Genomic DNA, 16210 nt, shown 5'->3' on the forward strand with positions numbered 1-16210 from the left:
CTGTGACAAAGTAGGAGAGTTTAGGACTTACCTCCAGCATCGGACATGCCATGTCTAGCGCACAGCAGGTGTCTCAAACATCCATTGAATGAATGAATGAATGAATGAATGGATAGATGATGAAAGTATGTCACTAAGTAACTGTGTTAAGTACTAGATTGCCATTGTCACCCCCCGCCTCAGATTTCAAAGGATTTCTTCAATAGATATTTACTGAAAGACCATTATGTATGAAGAAGCATACTGGTGGTAGAAAGCCAAGAAACAGATTAAGAACTAGAGCCTGGCCCAAGAAGCAAATACTCAGCTAATAGAACTACTCGAATCTTCTGGATTAGGAAAAAGCTATGTACTTAACGTAGAGATTAAAGACTCCATAATGAGGTATGGATAAAACCCAGTAATCTGGGTCACAGCTGAAAGCTTGATAATTTGAGGTTTCTCTGCAGTGTCTAATAAACTATCTGAAAAGCTGCCAAGTGCTAATCAGTCTAAAGGAAATGACTCTGTAATAAGATAACCACACCATCAAAGGCCATATTGATGACGGTTTGGAGGAAAGGAAATGAAATGCTAAGAAAATCAGTAGTTTAGCAATGATGGAGAATTCAATATTGAAAATGCAAAGGTATTTGTAGATTGGGAAATTATATTCCCTGTACTTCTTTTTAATCAATGCTTTCAGGTTATGTGAACAAATCCCCAGAAAGTCAGAGAAGATAAATGAAGACAGCACTGTCATCTTCTGTGACTTGGAGCATACATGCTGTCCCTGCTGGCCGTGACACACAAGTGATGGCTGAGGGGATGCTAAAGTCATACTGCGGATCCTTCCAGAAGCTGTGGGTATCATCAGTGACAGCCCAACCAGAAATACCTTCCTGCAAGGGCAGAATTGAAATGCAAAGAAACAACTGCCTTCCTTAATTTATATTCCCCATGCCTGCTTACAAATTAGCTGGGTTCCTCAGGGAGAGTTTATTTGCATTAAAAATATATGAACACATAGGGGTGCCTGGGTGGCTCAGTCCTTAAGGTGTCTGCCTTCAGCTCAGGTCATGATCCCAGCGTCCTGGGTTCGAGCCCCACGGGAAGCCTGCTCCTCCTTCTCCCATTCTCTCTGCTTGTGTTCCCTCTCTTGCTGTGTTTCTCTCTGTCAAATAAATAAAATCTTTAAAAAATATATGAACATATAGACTTCCCTCTTTTTAAAATACCCCTCAGAAGTGTTTTTTAAGGGAAAGCGATCACATGTTTTAGAATGAAGCAATTAAGGATAACTCATACAGTGAAGCAGAGAGGTGGGTAGGAAGTAGCAGACATCTGGTACAACTGGGCAGCAAATCAACTCCAGATTTGGAGGCCACTGAAGAGAAAGGGGGAGAACGTGTGCTTTACATTTTTTAAACTTTTTAAAATGCCACATCACTACCACTACTACCACCATCTTGGCATTTTATGCAGACTGAAAGCAGGTCCTAGTCTCATTTCTCATAAGATGCAGCCCATTCTCAAAGATGTTCTCTGCTTTTTGAGTTGGGTTTCAAATTCAACACAAATGCTCAAATAAGGACACAGCCGACTGCTTTTTCTTAAGAGTCTAGGAGAATAAAAACACTACGTTTCATAATACAAGTTTCCAGTTATTGTACATTGATTATTATGTCGATGATGAGCAAACCCTTCCATGAGATGGAGTCCTGCCTTCCCAAATAAACAAAATAGACTTAAAAAATTCACACGCAGATATGGAAATCTTTCCTAAGCTTCTTTGTGCGTGTGTGTGTTCAGTGTTTTGATAGACATGGTTCGTGTTACAATAGACAACTGATATATCACTGATCTAATCTTTCTTTGATAAACGTCATTTCTCATTTGAGACGAAAACTGCACTTACTGGCAGAACCTCATAAAGAGAGATCATGCAAACCTTCAGAAAGTACTACCGGAAATCAGATTCCAGCTTCCACTAGGATGTGACACGCATAAGAAGAAAACACTGTGAGCATTTTTGATTTGGGAAGCATCTAGGAATTGCTTTGTCTCTTAAGGAGAAGGTCCAGAAAAATACAAAACAAAACAAGAAACAACGGAAGCAGCGCATGGTAAGAAAGAAAGCCATAGCATTTTCAGTCTGTATCTTTGCTCCTGTGGGTTGACAGAGTCCAGCAGAGCTGAGGGTAATCTGTGAGAAAGTGAGTGCTTGAATCTATAATTTCTGAAACCTTATTGCAGGGCGTGGGAAGTGGACACTTCATGGGAAAGCCATTCTGGTCAGTCTGAGGCTATTTTCAGGGATGGCGTCAGAGAGCTCCATGCCTCCAGGCTCAGCGTATCAGGGCATGGTCGCCCCAGCCATGCCTCCCACGTCACCGGTGGTGTGAGAAGACATAAGAGCACCAACGGATGAGAACTATTTTATGGTTTGCTTCAGTGCATATTGTTTAAAAAAAAAAAAACTAGAACATATAAGCTGCAATTTTGAATATATTACTTCTAAAGATAAGGATAGGTTAAAAAGTGAGTTAAGAATTGGTTTAATTAGAAATATTAAGTAGTCATTCAGGTAGTACTTGGAAATGGCAAAAATCATGAAGGCAATATATTAACGGCCGAAGTCTAGAAAAGAACACAGAAGATAATTTTCTCCCTATCCTAAGTTTTTAAATGCTTCTTTGTTGAGATTTTTTGCTTGCTGTTCCTGTTGACAAAACACCTATATGCTTAGGGCCGAAAATCTGGAATCATAGAAAGGCACAAATGAAAACGTTAAAATCAACCATAATGCTATCTCTGAAGATACACACGGTTAAGATTTTGCTTTTTGCCCCTCAAGTACTTTTTCCATAAAAATGAGAGTATGCCTTTCTGTTGTTTCATTGCTTGATTTTCCACTTAGCAATATATCGTGTACATTTTCCCATGTGGTAAGATTTTTTTAAAATTATTATTATTATTTTTTTAGATTTTATTTATTTATTTGACAGAGAGATCACAAGTAGGCAGAGAGGCAGGCAGAGAGAGAGGAGGAAGCAGGCTCTCCGCTGAGCAGAGAGTCCAATGCAGGGCTTGATCCCAGGACCTGAGCTGAAGGCAGAGGCATTAACCCACTGAGCCACCCAGGCGCCCCAAGATTTCTTCTTCAACAACTGTTTTCTTGCCTGAGGAGTATTGTCTCACATGGTCAACCCAAAATCTAATAAATTAATATCGTACTATTGGGAATTACAGTTGCTTCTATTTTTCCACTGTCATATGGAATGCTGAAGTGAACATATTTGGGCTTCATACCCTTGTACATATCTCTGAGTATTTACTCACAACAAATTGCTAGAGGTAAAGCCACAAGGTTGAAAGGTTTCCCTACTATACAGTTGTCGTAATGTAAATTAACAGATTAATCCACAGAAAGTTTATAACAACCAATTATTCCAACAGTAAGTTATGAGAATACCCATTTCTGTAACCTTCGGCAATGTATCATCAATTATCAATGTTAATTTAAAATAATGCTTTCATTGTTTACCAATATACTTATACAACTCAGATTACTGAACACTTGGAACTTAAAAATCATCATGTGTTTAGAATTCATTTGTATTTTTTCTTTTGTGAATTACCTGCATGTGCTCTTTGTCCTAATTTCTATTGATGTGAGCCAAGAGGAAAAAAGGCAAGCTTGGTGTCTGAAAAGGAGTATGGAACATAATACTACATGTCTTAAGTAATCTTGCCCCAAGATTTTTTGCCCCAAGTACTTTCCTATACCTCTCTTTTTAGCTGGTGGGACAATTATTTTTTTTTCAGGGAGAGGATGTTATTCTTTTGTAATGTAAAAGAATTTTAATCTAAAATGGAACTGGAGGATATAAAATGGGAAATGCATGCATGTACCCATGGGAAAACAAAATTCAAGGACTGGGAGAAAGATTTCTTATAAATGCCTGATTTACAGAAACCTGATAATCTTGGAATTTTCTTAAATGTTAGGGAGTTGGTCAGGGTTGCTTCATATCAGCCTTGGGAAGTTTTGCTTACAGTTTCCAGAGGCATGAAAAAGAAATGACCCAGGTCAGGTTGGTCTCATGAAATAAGATAAACTGATCTCTGTATGACTGGACTGGTTTTGCCTCTTTGAAAAGTTTTCAAAGCTGATCTCCTTTTGTTTTTAATTTTAACAGGTTCTAACTAGATACTCCCCTCTTTACATTCCCTGCCCATAAATACAGTCTACCTCAAACCCTCAGTGGACTTGCCTATAGTTTGTTACAGTTTGCACATCCTGAATTGCAATTCTTCTGCTGTTTCCAAATAAACTTTTGACAATTTTGAACTTGCCTCAGTTTACCCCTTTATTTAGGATGACATTCCTTGATGTCAGAAGTGACATCAGAAGGAGATGACCCCTGAAGAATGACAACCATCAGAATGAAGCAAGGCACCACACCAAGCCCACTGAGCTCACTGCTTCTGTGAGTCACCATCTACTTTTAGTTCGGTGTGTCTCCTTTTAGATTCTGAGCTCCGTCCCTTTGGTTGAGCTTTTTGATTCAAGCTCTGTTGAAAGTCCTTTTTGATGACTACTCTACCGTATGCTTTCTTATTGGATGGACACTAGAATTTTGGTATAATTTCCTTAAAGGTTTTTGAGAAAAAAAAAAAAGATTAAGTAATATTGGTGAGCATGAGTAGAGCAAATAAATGATACATGAATACTCAGCACCTCCTTAAGAGAGACCAGTCCCCCAAGCAAGAGCCTCACCTGCCTGGGTAAGTTGCTCACAGAGGGCCAAACTGAACTGTCAATTGCAAGATAATTTTATGCAACAAGGGACATGTGGTCACCAGTTGGAAAAGTAGAGCAAAGGGTGTCCACCAGGGGCAAGAAAAGTATCTCATGAAAGGCACACTGTAAAATAAAATACAATTTCCAACCCTGAAAGCACATCCATCAGGCTGTTTAGTAATTTTTCTTTTACTCTCAGGAAAACCTCTAAAATGTGGAATCACAAGCATGTGAATGTTCCAAGGGTGGCCCTTCCTCTGGGCTCCCAGCTGGTTTTATGTTATAAAACTATGGTCTCTTCTCGTGTATCTTTTTGACTAAATGGACCACCTTACTAATGATAATTTAGACTTTCAATGGCCATTTTGGGGAACTTTCAGTCTCCCCATGCTTTTTTTCCTCTGGACTGAATTAGAAGGCCATGGCAATAGAACAAACAATCTGAATGGGATAGCTATTTTAATTGGCACCCGGAGGCTTCTAGAAGTATTTAGGATTCTAAAACTGCCTTTTTACAAAATACTACTTTTAAGTGAACTGAAACAAATAAGCAATGAGAGGAGATAGAGCAGCATCTGAAGTCTCTCCCTCTAAGCATCAGGGAGGTCTCCCCAAACCCCATTGCTCTAGCTCTGCTATACCCATCTTTGCCCTCTTTTAACCCCTTCCTTTATCCCAACTCCCCTTCTTCTCTAATGCTGAAACCTTGCCAACTGAGCCTGTTAAAACTCTCTGACGATCCTGACGATTATTAATTTCTTATGTCCCATGGACTAAAGCTGAACTTAGAGCTACAGTAAAAGATTTTCCCAAGGTAACTGAGGATCCTCATAGATTTGCTGAATAATTCAATACTGTTACTCAAAATTATCAACCTGGCTTCTCTAACCTTCATCAATTAGTCTATATGTTTGTTGGAGAAGGTCAAACCAAGCACTGGATGAAAGCTGCTAATTGGGAAAACACTAAATAATCTTTAGAATTCCAGGTAAGTCAAGCGTCAGCTCTTTTATATGACCAAACCTGTGCCAGAGCCAAAAGGCTGCTTCTGGCCATTCTGAGGGTTTTCCTTAAACTGGTAAACTGCAACAAATTCAGGCATGCCCCCAAAAGTCTGATGAATCTGTTCATGATTAGTACAGCGAATTCCAAACTTTTTAAAGAAAAGTCTGAACTCCCTATAGATTTTCAACCCCCCAGGGTGGCCTTTAATTCAATGTTTATAAGTGATTTAAACAGAGATCTATCTCTGTTAGTCAAGAGAACCCACACAGAATGAGAAACAATGCCCATCCTAATGCTGATCTTGTCAATCTAACTAATCAGTTAGCCTATGCCCTAGAAGATGATTCCAAAAGAAGGGCAACTAAAACTTAAATCTCTAACTTCAACAGATGAGATTTCCCAAGCAGACTCTCTCTGCTGGACTCTGTCATTATCACAGAAGACCCACCCATTAGAGAGAGGGCTATTACACAAAAAAGATTCAGATAATAGCTTTCCAAGAACCAAGGGTCAGACTCATCCCAGTGATGGGACTCCAAGAAAACACTGGGACTGCTTCTTTTTCTACCATAAAAGAGACTAGAGAAAACTACTCTCCAGATTGGGGATGAACCTCCCACAATATTAATGGACACAAGAGCTACACCATCCATGCTCAACCCCATTACAATTAGTTTCCCCCTTGGAGTAATAGATTTATTCAATTAAATTAATGGGGGCCTCAGATAAACCATAGTGTGTTCCTTTTTCTAAATGTACACATTTTGGCTTGGGACATTTGCAAGACAAACTTGTTTCTCCTCAGTGAATCAGCTCCCAAACACTTATTAGGACAAGGCTTCCTAGAAAAGTATTGTATTGCCATTTCCTTTCCTTGAAAGGGAGAACAAAACTCTTGAGTTAATATCCCCAGAACTTAAACCCTTAAATTTAATCTCCAAGAAAATCCAAACCCTTTTTCTTTTGCAAGTACTTTACAAATCAGGGAAGATCAAACTTCAGACTTATCCCCATTATTAGGTTTAGTATCCCCTGCTCTATGTGCAAAATCTGGCAAGGACATAGGCAAAATTCATAGTGTCCAAAGTTAAGATCCAAATTGATCCCGTGAAACCTCTGCCCAGCATCAGCCAATACCCCCATGAACAAAGAAGCTCTATAGGGCATAATATCTATCACAGAAGACTATAAAGCACAGGGATTTATTTTCCCCTTGCACCAACCCTAATATTCCTATTTTACCTATAAGAAAACCTCATGGTTAAGAATGGAAATTTGTCCAAGATCTCTGAGCGATAAATAACATTGTTATTCCTCACCATTCTGTTGTTTCTAATCCCCAGAGTTACTGGCATCCATCCCCACTAAAAGCAAATTTTTCACCATAATCAATTTATAGGGTGCATTTTTTAGTATTCCAGTTGATAAGGTTAACCAATATCTTTGGCCTTTACCTGGTAAGGACAACAATATACTTGGATAGTAACGCCTCAAGATTTCACTGAAAGTCCCTACTTCTCAAATATTTTAAAAACTGACCTACTTGATATGAAATTTCCTAAATGCTACATCTTACTGCAACATATAGATGACTTACTTCTTGGCTCACTCTCCTAAACATCCTCACAAGAAGACAGTATTCACCTGTTAAAACTCTTAGCAATTAAGGGACATAAAGTCTCAAAGGAAAAGTTGCAATTTGTTCAAACTCAATCCAATATTTGGACATTTCATCTCAGAACAAAGGTTACACCTAGATCCTGAAAGCCTTCATGGCATCTTGAGCTTCCCAGAGCCTAAAACCAAATGTCAATCAATTACAGGTTTTCTTGAGATATCTGGTTATTGTTGGAATCGGATTCTAAAGTTGTCCATTAATGACCTAGCCCCTAAGTCTTATTAAAATCCAAGACCCCATTATCTGGGAAAACCAAGTTGACATGGCTTTTAAAACTTTGAAGGAAAACAATAAATCTACTTACCCTGGGAAATCCAAACTATCAGCTACACTTTTTCTTTTTTGCATGTAAAAAAGAAGGAAATGCCCTCAATATATTTAGCCCAAAATATAGGGACTACTACCAACCTTTGGGTTATTAGAGCCAACAATCAGATCCCATGGCCTAAGGTTGCTTACCCCTGATGCCCTGAGGCTGTCCCTGCCACTGCCTTTCTAGTAAAGACTACTGAAGAAATAGTCATGGGATCTTCTTTGACCGTCTTTGCACCTCATGCTGTCGAAGCTCTCTTAAACTCGTTTTACATCCAACACCTTTCAGCAAGCCATCTTACTTCTTATGAAATTCTCTTGCTAACTACCTCTCATATCACCCTCATTCACTGTAATAAATTCAACAGTGTTACCCTTCTTCCTTCTTCCCTGAAAGAAACACCCTATGACTGTTTAACTTTGATGGATCATATATTAACCCCTCGTGATGAGTTATAAGAAACCCCCTTGATGAATGTTGATTTCTCATGATTCACTGATGGCTCTTATTTGAAAAATGAAAATGGTAAATATTGTGCTGGATATGTGATATCAATTCCTTTTGAAGTCACTGACATTGCACCCCTCCTTTTGGCCACTTTAGCCCGACAAGCCAAATTATAAGCTCTTATTTAAGCATACATTCTTGCTAAAGGTAAAACCACAAACATCTATACTGATAGTTGATATACATTTGCAGTAGCTCATGATTTTGGAATGCTTTGGAAATGAAGTTTTCTTACCTCCAGATTTCCTTAAAATGGCCCTTATGTCCAAAATTTGCTATGTGTTATGTTCTTGACAGCAGCTCTAGCTATTATTAAAATCTCTAAGCTTCCCAGGAAGCCAAAGGAAACCACCTCACTGATATCTCCACAAAAAAATGCTGCTTTTTGGGATTCATAGACTAAACCTGTCACAGTCCAGAAAACTACATCCCCTGGTGATGACCTACGAGAATTAAGCAAGAAAAAACAACAACTGACCTCTGAATAGGAAAAAAAAAAAAGGAGATCTAAAGACTGTTGGTATCATGAAGAAAAGAAACTCTGATTCAGACCAAATAACAAACCGTTCCTATCAGAAAATCCAAAATTTCCATTATTAACTACCATACACGAATTAAATCATCAGTCAACAGATAAAATAACATTCATAGATCAATACTGGTGGGGAAACATTGGCAAGGCCACAGAAAGCACCTTTCTTGATTGCTTCTATCCTAAATGCAATCCAGGGAAGTCTATCCATACTGCCCCCCAAGATTTTAATTTACCCAATGAACCATCTGAGGTCTGGCAAATAGATTTCATACAATTGCCCCACCTCATGGATCTAAGTATGCTCTGGTAATGGTTTGCATGTTTCCACATTGCACTGAAGCTTTCCCATGTACACAGATGACTACCTTTTTTGTAGCTAAAGTTCCATTAGAAAAGACTATTCCCACTTGTGGGCCCCCCCCCCCTTTGAAGTTCATAGTGATTGGAGAACTCACTTTGCTGGTCAAAGGCCTCAACGAGCTATTTTGTTTGGCCAGTTCTGTAGCACTTTCATTGTGTTTGGCATCCTTAGTCTTTAGGACTGGTCGAATGTACAAATGAATTTATTAAGACTTAGCTAAATTAGTTGCAATCCTGAAAGTACTCTGGCCAAAAGCACTACCACTGGGTTCTTCTAAATCTTAACACTTACTACCATTGGCACATGTAAACTTTTTTCCTTTTGAAATAATTACAGGATGGTTGATATACTTAGGCCTCACTTTTTTTTTTTTTTTTTTTTTTTTTTGCCCCACAACTAACAAAGAGGGATATACTTCATGCTTGTAAGGGCCTGATCAAGTCCATAAAAAATAATCATACTCTGACAGAACAATCTTTCCCTAGTGCACTCTCGGGAGATGAAGACATCCAACATCACATCCTACAGCCTGAAGAGTTCATCTGTTGGAAAGGACATCTCCAAAAAGACTTGCTTCAACCTTGCTGGAAAAGCTCCTCCCAGGTACCATTAACTAAATCCTGTGTAGCCAAATTCAAGGAACAGACTCATGGATCCCGGTGTCACATATAAACGAAGTCTCCAAAACCTGAATGGACTATACACCAAATGGTGACCTGAAACAGAAAATTTCTAAGGACTGGATCACCTGATGTCTAAAATAGACAACTTAGGTAAGTTACCTAAGTTGTCTATTTTAACAACTTACCCAGGCCTGCATAAATTTCCTTCTTTTTCCTCCCTTGTCTCACTCTATATTTAGTTAAATCATGTCATTCATGCTTTCAATTATGCTTTCCCTAGTTTTCCTACCATTCTTTACTTTAGCGTTAACACATCCTTTTATCCCTCCCTTAATAAAAAACCTCTCTGATTCTGCTAAACTTACTGATTGTCGGATTTGTGCATGAGCAAATAGTATTTCTGATGAATGTGAATTGTTGGTCTGGCCACCATATTTAAAAGGATGACAAAACCTATCTGGTAAGGATGTAGGATTTTCCTTTGATACCTTGGAAATCACATGTCCTCCCTTTCAAAAGACTGGCATGAAATACTATAGCTTTCCTTTGGACACTTCATACTCACAATTGGATACCCCCTCACTAAGCTCTGGACTCTTACCCAAAATCTTTGTTATGCTTCAGAAACATAATGATGGAAACGGCAAAACTCTAGGACAGCTCCCACTAAATATTTGTTACTATACCATTTTATATAAGCCAGGTGAACACGAATTCACTCCCTTTTGGAATCCAGAAGACTATATCACTGCCTCCATTAATGTATCTTTATGGTGGGGCAAAGAAAACTAGTAATACTGGAAAATTGGAAGCTAATGGGCTCCCACTCAATGGTACTTCATTGGGATTTAACAAAAAATCTGGGGAATGTTGGAAACTTAATTCAACTTATTTTGCAGTAGAAACCCTCTACTTCTACACCAAAATCTTTCTTACACTAGATCAGCTCTCTTGTTACTTCAGATCTACAGAAATTTAAAGTACTCACATAATCATTCCCACAATGTTAATAAATCAGATTATGATTATAATGATTACATTTCTGATCATGAGATACTGTCTTTTATTCCAGGGAAAAATATCTGGGCAAAGAGACCCAACTGTGCCTTAAAAGGCATTGGGCATTTCTTTTTACACGGAAGAAACACAAACGCTATGTTTCCTCCTAATTGGAAAGGATGTTTTGGGATCACTGGCCTCAACTCTGACACTGAAATTAGAAAAACTCTTCCCTCCACTGCTTATATACCTAAGGGTATATAAGGGTGTGTCAGAACTGGGAAGGTTATGATTTTGGATGGATGCCTACATATAACCCTACAGTAGATAGAAAGGGTTTGGGGCAGGCTTTCACCAGAACCTTTTTAGTTTGGGTTGGAGTAGCAGACCTTGAAAAAGCAACTCACAATCTTTCCATAGTTATGCTTACCAATTCCAGTACTTGTAGCTGAGCTTTGGAATATCAACAAACTCAAACAGACAGCCTTGCTGAAGTAGTCCTACAAAAACTGCAGAGACCTTAACCTCCTCACTGCTTAGCAGAGGCGAACCTGTGCCCTATTTGGAGAAGAACTTCATTTTTATGTCAGTAAGTCAAGGAAAATAACACAAGAACTAAAAATAATGAAGGACAACATCAATTTGCTAGCAGAAGTTGGCCAAGATCCTGGACCTTGGGGCATTTTTGAACTACTAAATATAGGCAAGTGGGGAGGCTTGTTGAGAAGTGCATTTCAATCAATAGCTATCACTGGGCTTTTGATCCTTAGTTTAATCTTTTTAATTAAATTTCTACTGTTTGGTATTAGTAAACAAATGCCTTATTCCCAAATGTATGTACAAAATAAAATTCTTTTCCTTTCAAAGGCTTTTCCTGGAATTCATCTGACAAGTAGAAACTAAACTATCTACTTTAGAGGGACATAGCTGAGATGCCTCATTTTTCAATCCTGTTGTTCAAATAAGGCAAGTGAAACTCTGTATCATTTACCTTCTCCATGGGACAAGACACCTGAGGATGGTCCTCCTGAGCTTAATGGGGAAAGACACCTGAGGACTACCCTCCTAAGCTCCAGGGGCCATAGAATACAATCAACCTGCAATCCAATTAAACTTCTTTAAAAAAATTAGCAAACAACATCTGGATGACATAATTGATCAGAGGTGTTTTCTGAAAAAGATCTTGATCAAAAAGGGGAAATATGAACAAATTTCAATCTAAAATGAAACCAGAGCACATAAAATGGAAAACCTCATGCATGCGTCCTTAGGAAAATAAAACTTAAGGACTGAGAGGCGGATTTAAATAGAGCCTACTCCAAACCTTCAACAGATTCACTTGTAGCTTGCTGTAATTAGCATGTCTGGAATTGTCATTCCTCTGCTTTTCCCAAATAAACTCATCTTTTTGACAACTCTGAGCTTGCCTCAGTTTACCTCTTTATTTAGGTCAACAAGAGCATCATATGTTTTTTCTAACTCATGGAAAACATATTGAGGTTATGAGTCTAAATAATTCTTTTTTAGGAGAAAGCATATCCTGCCACTTAACTCTATTTAATAATTTAAAAACAGTAAGATGAGAAATGGCATAGCAATGCATTCATTCCAATAATGCTGCTGTTTGTAAGAAGAAAAATTAATCTCTGGAATCATTTTATAGCTAGCAGGTTTAGGAACACTTAACTAGCTCTGTGATTTTGAACGTTACTCATAACCCAGGCAGGTGATGTGACAACCCATATTCTTGTAGCAGAGAAGGTGGTTCTGGAGACAGGTGGGAATACCACCTGCTCACCCCAATCTAAAAGCACCATGTGGATGTAGTAGTATTTTAAATAAAAAGAAAATTTAAATTTAATTTCATATTGAGACTTATCTGGTCATTTCAAAATATTTCTTTTTTTTTTCTTTTTTTTTTTAATATTTTATTGATTTGACAGACAGAGATCACAAGCCGGCAGAGAGGCAGGCAGAGAGAGAGGAGGAAGCAGGCTTCCTGCGGAGCAGAGAGCCCGACGCGGGGCTCGATCCCAGGACCCTGAGATCACGACCTGAGCCGAAGGCAGAGGCTTTAACCCACTGAGCCACCCAGGCGCCCCTCAAAATATTTCTTGACCCATCAAAGAGAACATCTACCTTTGGGTTGGCAATCAGTGTTCTGAATTGAAATTGGCTGAGAAGAAAATAGGATGTGAGAAATATCTTTGAATGTTATGTCTATATTGTATTATGAAATGAGAAACAGATTCTACTTAGTAAAACATCCAGAAATTTCTGGGTGAGCGATCATGGTTGATACCAAGACCCCCTCTACCAATTACAATAAAATGTCATCATCCATTTATTAAATCAATCAATAGGCAATTCCTGAGCACCCAGTATGTGCCAAGAATTGTTTCATGCCACGATTTTATGGAAATATTAACAAATAAGGCAAAAGATGAGTCACTACCTTCACAGGGCTAACATTCTAATGAAGGGACAGGAGTGGAGCATGAGACAGGTAATAAACAGGTAAAATGGATGAAGAAGGAATGGAAAATAGTGGTAAAAACTGTGAAAAAATAGGACGAAGGGTGGGATATGAAGTGACTCTGCAAGAAAGAACTTTCGATGGGGTGGTGTTGGAAGACCTCTTAGAGAAGTTGCCATTTAAGCTGTGGCATTCATGCAAAGGTCTTGGCAAAGAGCATTCTTAGTAGAGGGGAGCAAATGCAAAGGTCCGGAACCAGTCTGGTACATTAGGGAAACAGAAAGAAGCCAGGTGAGTGAGTGTGTGGGGAAAACAGTATGAACAAGAGTGGTTCACGCATTGCCTCAAGCCTTAGTGAGGAGTTGGGATGTCACTCTAAAGATGTTGAGGAGCTACTGAAATGTCTTACACAGAAGAGGGACATGATCCAATTTATATTTTAAAAGGCTTGCACTAGTTGTTGGGTGGTAGGCAAGTTGTTGTGGGGCAAGAGAGGTGGCAGGGTCACCAGCTGGGTAGACAGTGTGGTCATTTAGGTAAGAGTTGCGGTAGCCTTGAACTAGAGGGTTGCCATGAAGGCAGAAAGAAGTAAGCCTCAAAATCTTGTAGTTCTTACGGTAAGCATTTATGGCACTGTTCTGTAGACTTTTTGCCTTTTGGGATAGACTGACTATATTTTAACTGCCACCATTTATAAGGTGTCCCATGTTGCTCTGGGCTTTATCCACACTGAATCCTTATAACAATTTCATCCCAAGCTCATGTGCGAGGAGGTTAACTAACTCCCCAAGGCCACAAAGCTAGTGAAGGTCATATTAGGATTTACCTCGGTCTGTCTGATTCTCAGCAAGGCACGACTTGGCCAATATACTATAGTGTCTTCATTTAACCTACCTTAGGGGCAGAGTTAGCCCAGGGAAATTGGAACACAGTTGAGTTTTGTTGATGGTTCTCAAAAGGAGAGGGCAATAAAACTACCAGGAAGGGAAGCCCTTGCCTAAAATGCAGATTCCTGAGCCCTGCCCTGAAATGCCGAATCAGAATCTCTAGGTTTGGGGCCTGGGAATGGGAATTTTAAAAATGCTTCCAAGTGATAGTCCCTAAAATTTGCAAAGACTGCAAAGCAGGCACTCATTCAATAAGTATTTGTTGAATGAATAATGGAAAGGTTAGGTAGGATAGGAAGATGTAGAGCACCTCACTCCCACAGTCTCTGATCCAGAGAAAATACAGGCATACTTTGACTGGGCTCAAGTAGAGACTCAGCTAGTCCCCTCAAATGCACTTGGAAATTCATGATGTGACTAATATCCTGGTATGAAATACCCAGACCTTCTAGAAGCTTTCGGATGGGGTACTAAGTCCATTTGTCACCGCAGCGAAGGAAGTATCAACTGCTCAACTGGTAAACATCATATATTTTAGAGGCAAAACCATTTTTACAAAAAACTGTTTTGATCTTTTAGCTTTGCCAACACATGGGAGTCAGGCCATAATCATAAAACCAACTTACCTATTAGACAGGAGATATACAGTGCCTGGGTCCACAAGACTTTTAGGGGTGTACAAAAATGTTTTCATTTCTTTTAAAACCAGAAGATAAACACGAACATATTCTTCCCTGGATTATAGTAAATTTTTATCAGTGCAGTTGTAAAATATAATTTTAATTATTATTTTTTTAATCAAGAAGTGACCCATGAAGACAACAGTGCCTAGGGCACACAGAATTAATAAAGTAACCCTACTTAGTCACAGCTCGGGCCCCAGAGAGAGGCAACTTACCTGGCATGCATTGTACAGGAGCTGATGTTCGAACTTCTTGATCCCAAGAATGTTCTGGAACATCTCATAGAGCTGTTCCTTGCTCAGAATCAGCTCAGAAGCTGCACTGGCTGTCATCCGGGCCTGCTGCTTCCTGGGGTCCTCTTCTCCACGGTAGATGGCATCAAACTTGGCCATCCAGGAGCTCAGCACGGTCTCCTTGCTGAGGCCATCAATCTCGGGCAGGCTGCGTACCCTCTTCTCGATGTGCTTCTTGAAGACCTCCCTGGAGTCATTGGCAGAGCAGCCCCCACTCTGCACCATGCGGGCTACACGGTCACTCTTCAGGAACACCTGAGCAAGAACAGGGACAGGAAATATATTAGGGATTCAGCCCTGGAAATACCAGTTTCCTAGGGCTGAGGGCTGGGCTGACCGCCATTATGGGCACCTTGGGAGGGACCAGCATCCTGCCTCTAGTTGTATGAACTCCGAGAAGTCACGTACATGTTTTAATTTTGTGTCCATATCTGGAAAATGAAAATAATAATAGTACTTACCAGGTTGTTGAAAAGATTATATTGGAACAGTGATATGAGGGGCAGCATATCCTACATAGACTCTGTGCTCAAACAACTTGGGTTCTTTCTCTGCCACTTATTGGTTATAGTTTCCTTCATCAATTTAACCTCTCTGTACCTCAGTATTTCATCTCTAAAATAGGATAATAGTAGGCTCTACATCAAAGGTACTTTTAAATGAGGATTAAATGGATTCAAATATGGTAACCACTTTAACAAGTGGCCCACAGTGATGTCATATAGGTTGTTATTATGGTTATTATTATCTTTTTGACCTTTTACATTGAAGTATAGACAAGTACAATGTTACATTAGTTTCAGGCATATAGCATAGTGACTCAACAAGTTTATACGTTATGTCACACTCACCACAGTGTAGCTACCATCTGTCAGCATACAATGCTATTATAATACCATTGACTATATTCCTTATGCTCTGCTTTTTATCCCAGGACTTCTTCATTCCCTAATTGGAAGCCTGTATCTCCCACTCCCCTACACCTATTTTTGCCCATCTCCTACCCCCACTCCACTGGCAACTATCAGTTTGTTCTCTGTATTTTTGGGTCCATTTCTGCTTTT

At 39.3% G+C, this 16210-nt stretch overlaps 1 protein-coding gene across 23 annotated transcripts in view; it reads right to left on the minus strand.

Moving 5' to 3' along the window:
* Positions 1 to 16210, minus strand: part of CADPS (calcium dependent secretion activator) — a 483094-nt gene that overhangs the window by 335826 nt on the left and 131058 nt on the right. For all 23 annotated transcript variants that reach the window (XM_045990930.1, XM_045990927.1, XM_045990929.1 and 20 more), the window contains exon 3: positions 15069 to 15401. In XM_045990930.1, the coding sequence (XP_045846886.1) occupies positions 15069 to 15401 (333 nt within the window). The remainder of the gene's footprint in view (positions 1 to 15068; positions 15402 to 16210) is intronic.

This window comes from Meles meles, chromosome 20 (genome assembly GCF_922984935.1).
Source record: "Meles meles chromosome 20, mMelMel3.1 paternal haplotype, whole genome shotgun sequence".
Classification (NCBI taxonomy): Eukaryota; Metazoa; Chordata; class Mammalia; order Carnivora; family Mustelidae; genus Meles; species Meles meles.